The sequence below is a fragment of the Dipodomys merriami genome, unplaced genomic scaffold, assembly GCF_024711535.1.
Source record: "Dipodomys merriami isolate MVZ:Mamm:240054 unplaced genomic scaffold, mDipMer1.0.p SCAF_112, whole genome shotgun sequence".
Taxonomy (NCBI): Eukaryota; Metazoa; Chordata; class Mammalia; order Rodentia; family Heteromyidae; genus Dipodomys; species Dipodomys merriami.
The window spans coordinates 4,149,604-4,155,603 of record NW_027202405.1 but is presented as its reverse complement, the minus strand read 5'-3'; the positions used below and the strand labels follow the sequence as shown (position 1 = coordinate 4,155,603).

Here is a 6,000-nt window from a genome sequence, read left to right as displayed (position 1 = left end):
TTTTCTTCCTTTTAGACAGCAGTCAAATATGTGTGCAAATATCCCTGACAATGTGAGAAGTGGTGTTATATGCTTTTAAAGCAGATGTCCTGAAACTGATGAAAGAAGTCACAGGCACGGGTAAAGAAGAAATGGAAGTGAGATGTATAACTCAATGATGTATAATTACTTTGCTATGTCATAGGGTTTCATCCCTAAAACACACACACACACACACACACACACACACACACACACACACACACACACACACACACACACACAGACAAGTGAAAAGGTAAAGTGTATAACTTAGAGTGGTGAGAAAAATTCACTCCATTCCAGTGTGGGTTTGAGAGTGAGTGGTAGTATACTATTCAATTAAAGGAAAAGAATACAAAGGTGCTTAATTACTAGGTTATGTAACTATAGGCATAAGTGTGTGACCTAGAAAACTATAAAGGAAAAAAATGTGCCTAAACAGTTAGCTGGTGCTGAGTGGAAAATTTAGAAAGTTGAACCAATATTCCTTGACCCTTAGCAGTTTCAAAAACTGCTGAAAATTAGGTTACTGACAGACTGAACTAGATATAACAACTTCAAAAACTATCATTGCAATTCATTCTTTCATTTTTAAATATTTTACAAAATCTAAGCCATTTCTCAACTGCTCATTTGAAGAACAGCAGATAGTCAGCAATGCCAATGCAGAATTTCCAAGTGTGAGGTACAGAAAGAGTGTGAATGAACTACTTATTTATATAGATGACACTATCTTTACAATAGAAGAATGAAAATGGATATGCTGACTGGCATCAAAACAGGTAGACTTCTGGAAATTGGCTAGAAATGGTGCACAGCATGAGAAATTTGTATAAATGAACAGTTGATTAACTTTCTGTGCTTACATTGTTTCTATTTTATTCCAATGGATCACACTGCACAACACATGTTTATAAGGCCCAGGGATACAGAATGTAGGCCAGATACACAAAAAACAGAATGATACTGATGGTGAAGATTCCCATAAAGATAAGAAGTGCTATAGCTTTAGTCCCCAGTTCATTCCGATCAGAATCCTGATAGCCATTATTCCCCTGTTATCAACTGTAAGTTGCCATTATAAAAGTACTTTGAGATTCATGGTAATTTTTGTACTTTCACAAACATTAGAGTTATGATATGCAGCAGATTAGTATACTGGTTTGATTTGAATACTTTTGGCTGTATAATTATAAATTTTGGCTGTATAATTTTAAACTTTTGGCTAAAAGCTACAAATGTTTAAAGGTTTCCATGTTGGTTTCCAAGAGTTCTTAATGATATGGTTTTTTTTCCTTTCAACAACATGTTCTAATGTAAAATCAGTCTCAAAATTCATCATGTTTGAAGGGTGATAAGAAATCTTGCTTTATCACACTGAAATTAAAAATAAAGTTTCAAAATATGTTTTGATAGTCTTTATGAAATAAAGCTTTTATATAGAGATTTCAAGTCTAAATTTGAGCTATTATACTCTACTTCCAGTACTCTCAATTTTTTTAAAAAAAATTATGTCTCCTGAATGCAACCAATGCTTTCAAACTTTTAGCAAAGAAAATGTTTATATACAGGAATGGTTAGGACAATTGACTAGGATAAGTAACATGATTCCGAGAAAAAAAAAAGTTTTTTCTCTGTTTGCTTAATACATACCTATTTTGTATCCTGTTGCTTTCTTTGAAGAATAAAACCTATGTCACTAAAGTGGCATATACTCAATATTGTATTATACAGTATATTGGAATTCCCAAAACTAGGTACCCTGTTTTTCACCATTAATTTCAGCAAAAGTCAGTTTCCAAAATTAACATCTCACAGAATGATCTCTAAAATCATTTAGGATTTAATTTATAGGCAGATCACATCCAGGATTTATAAAAATTCAGTAAATATACATATATATGTGGTATATATATGTATATATGTATATATTATGTGTAACATGTATCCACATTTCAACAAGTGCACAATAATTAGAAATTAACCCCTTATTTTTGTAAGTGGTTATATTCAAATTGAGCTGCCAAAGTACTACTATGGAATGATTTCTCATTTTCTTGGCCAAAAAGTTTGGGGACATTTTTCTTAGAGTACATCAGCCAGGAATACATCAGGAGTGATGAATAAAGAGCGCATTGTGAAGACACCAAATTAGAAAGAATGCACTCTTATAATTCCACATCACAAATGGAGAAACGTCTTTTTGTAAAATTAGGTAAGTAAGTGATATGGAAGAGTTCAAGTGTTCAGTTCACCAGCTCCTCTGCCACTGTTTGTCTCCAGAATGCTATGAACGTGACAGTCTTAGAGCACATTATCTCTGAAATGAAAATTGCTAAATAGAAATACATTTATCAGAGTAATTTCCTAGAATTATTTTGTTCCCTTGGCCCATTCAAATGATGCTTGAATACAGACATATTTTCTGAGAAAAACAAGGAAACAATTCACTATGATAGCAGGAATATGGCTTCATAGGAAACAGGGCTACATTTAATTAGCTTTGATAGTTTGTCTTTTCAGCTTTTTTTTTTTTTTTTTGTCACACTCCATATCACTGGCTTGAACTTTTGAGGCAATCTTTCCCAAATCAAATAACTACCAAAATTGTACAAACTTGACATGAAGATTACATTGTATTTACAAAGAAGTTGGCACTTACAGAATAAATTATCGACCTTTTTGTTATTTGTTGTTCTTGTTGTTAAATCCAGCCCAGGGCACCCATGGTTCAGACAAATGAAAGAGCCTGATGCCTTGTTATGCATTATGCTACATTAACATCAATAAGTAGGATTCCAGATAGTCCTTTCTCCATAGTGCTATCTCTGTTGTGAAAACCAGCACTTCCCATTCTAACCCATAGGGTGGCGTGGAGTGGTTATTAGTCCAGAGATAGCAAAGGCTGCATATTTTCTTCCTCATTTTTATCCATGCGTTTTAGTATTGTGGGATCCACTACTGATTGTGATCTGGAAAAAAATAAAATTGAACTCAGTAAATTAATACCAACTCATTATCCAGATGGCATTCTCTTCTCTGTCTTTTCTTTGTCTTTGCTTCTCCCAGACGTGTGGATTTTCCTCTCCAGGAATTTATGAACTGTGGATGCTGCACATTGAGAGAAACATTTATGGTGCTGATTGGCATCACATAGAAGAAATTATTCCCTCTGGCCAAGTACAAGAATGAGCAGGAAAGAATTCTAAATGGAAAATAATAGGCTTATGTTCTCCTCTTCACAATGGAACAGGAGTCTTCTCTTGGTGGTAATGAGGAGTTCTAGGGAAGGACCAATGTTTTCCAACAAAACATCCCCAAATGGAAAAAATGACTACAGTGAAACAATTGTGATGAAAATGGAATCGAAATGATAAGTGACTTGATTCCTGCACTAACAAAAATCCATCAAACAATTTCAACATAAATATACAATTTTCTTTAAGCACTTTGATTTATTTTTAATGATTACAACAACAAAAGAAAGGAACATGAAAACAAGATTTTTGTTCAATTTCCCTCTAGAACATGTCAGTAAAATTGTTCCTTCTGAAGCTTACGGAGATGACAGAAGAGTTTTATTTTGAAAGTGAAACTCATGTTTAGGCATCAAGGCTCTTCAGGTAAGAAAACACATAATTTGAAAAGGCCTTTATTATGCATTCATAGCAGGTGGGGCTGGTATTCCTGTTCATCATTAGGAAACAACAGGAAAGCAGGATGGAGAAAAATCAATGAAACGTGCCTCTGTCGAAGCAGGAAGTTGCAGTCTTAATAGCTACAGCATTAAGGAAGCAGCTGCCCTTTTAAAATTCTCCTCTGTAATGAATTCTTCCCCTGCTGCTCCATTCCAGCCAATTGGCTTTTGCTGTGGCAATATGCCTCTTCGCAGACCTCATTAACTTTTGAGAAGAAAGACTATAAGCCAAATAAAACTGCACATGCTAATGAAAAAGAATAGCAATGGAACTAATTATCAGAAAAATTACAGGATTAACTGTCACTTGACTCCCTCATTTAAATGAATTTGTTTCAAAAGAGGAAAATGAAGGTAAAGTAATTTTAAAAAGGTTTGTTTGCTAATATCCACTACTTTTTCTGATTACTAAATAAGTATTAGGTATCTACAATTTCAGAAAGGCGATTGTTAGGTGACTATGTGTGTATGTTTTTAGGGAGAAGAAAGAAAAAGGAAAAAGAAGAGTGGATTGAGAGAGAAAGACAAAAAGAATATAATACAGGACACAAGATATGATACATCGTAAGACCTCAATGCCTTTATTTCTAATCAATAAATAATTTCCATACTAAAAGTATTTCAGTATTTTATATTTGGAATGCAGAAAATGAGAATAATGATTTTCCATAATATCCTTTTAAAACACATGTACAGATATACACATACACACACAAATTATTGTAAGCTTGTATGCTCTATGATTTAAAATATTGTTAACCATATGACAGGTTTAACAAAATTATATTATACTTCTTGACTTAGGATTACATTGCTGATTTGTATATAAAAATGCATTACAGCTGTCTTAATTGTTGGCTGATGAATGCTGGTTCTGTAAGAACAATTTCTCAAGAGAAAAAAAAGCCTCACAAACAGTTTTGATTAAGATTTTCTTTGTTATTTAGTTGCGTCAATTGTGCAACTATTTCATTCAATTTGTTTTAACTCTCATGAAAAAAAGTATGGTTTGTGAATATCATACTGTTAATGAATTGGCTTATTCTAGAAAGACTAATCATTAACTCTTACTACATCTCAGGAGACTCTGTAAAACCCTTGCTCTCTTTGCAATGGATGACTTTCTTTCAATAATGAATAATAATAATTAATAATGTAAAGTTAATTATCCAGTATTTGTTTATTATGTAGCTGCAAAATTGTTCTACATCAAAGTGTTTGCAGCATTAAGTTTTGCAGAAAGGTAAATTTCAGCTCTGGTTGCTGTGACTATTAGCTCTGTGATCATGGAAAAGTTAACGTAGATGATGTTTTCTTGCTTGTATAATAGGGACAAGTATAGTGAGGATCAGATTTGATAACATCTCTTATATTTGTGAGTCCCAGCGCAAATTCTAGCAAGTGGAAATGATATTGGTTAAATAAATGTCTTATGGGACATGATTGCCTGTGCATTGAAATTTGCTCCCATGTGGTCCGACATCATGGGGAGATCACTTACTTTCCCAGTTTCTTGTTCTCACTAATAAAATAAAGTTAGTGCTGCCTTATAAGTTGCTACAAGAAGTAGATGAGTCAATAGAATCAGTAGAATCGAGCTTGGTCTAGAGTAACAATAAATGTTCAATAAAACCCACACTGCAAGTAATATTGCTTATTTACAACTGTTGTGTGACTGGCACTATTCTAGGTCCTGCGGGCATCAGGTTAAAGACATTTTCCCAAGGTAAGTATTCAAATGTTTTTTGTTTTTTTTTTCCTTTCATGCAATTGTTTCTAACATATTTATAAGATGATTCTATGTTGCTTTGTATGTTTCCTCCCCCACGGTATAACCCATGCTTTCACTGTATTTGATGTTGGTATAATTTATGGAGGGGAAGGGAAAAAACAAATCATTTAACTAGGGATACCGGTGGACCCATTGCAACAATGAGATGTACAAGTAGTTATGTTGAAAAACGAACTGTACAACTTTGGTGAGGGGTGGGGGGAGGATTGGGGATCGGGTAGGGGGAGGGGGGATTGGGAAGGGATGGGAAGGGGAAACAAAGAGGAGGCTACAATGCTTGATAAGAAATGTAATCGTTATCTTGCCCATGTAATTGTAACTACTCTGTACGGTATTCTCACAATAAAAAATAAAATAAAATATAAAAAGACACTCCCCAGTTCAGAAAGACAAATATAATGAACTTCTTAACTCCTGTTAAGAAGATCTCATGACGGTGCTCTCCCTCCATAGATTTACACAGGAAGTTAAGTTCATCTTCCATATCTGT

The 6,000-nt window shown here is 33.9% G+C and overlaps 1 protein-coding gene across 1 annotated transcript in view; it reads right to left on the bottom strand.

Annotated features, from left to right (window-relative positions):
* Positions 1-1,844: 1,844 nt before the first annotated feature.
* Positions 1,845-6,000, bottom strand: part of Clvs2 (clavesin 2) — a 59,919-nt gene continuing 55,763 nt past the window's right edge. Inside the window, exon 6 of the mRNA XM_070015361.1 lies at positions 1,845-2,993. Within this exon, the coding sequence (XP_069871462.1) occupies positions 2,906-2,993 (88 nt within the window). The 3' untranslated portion in view covers positions 1,845-2,905. The remainder of the gene's footprint in view (positions 2,994-6,000) is intronic.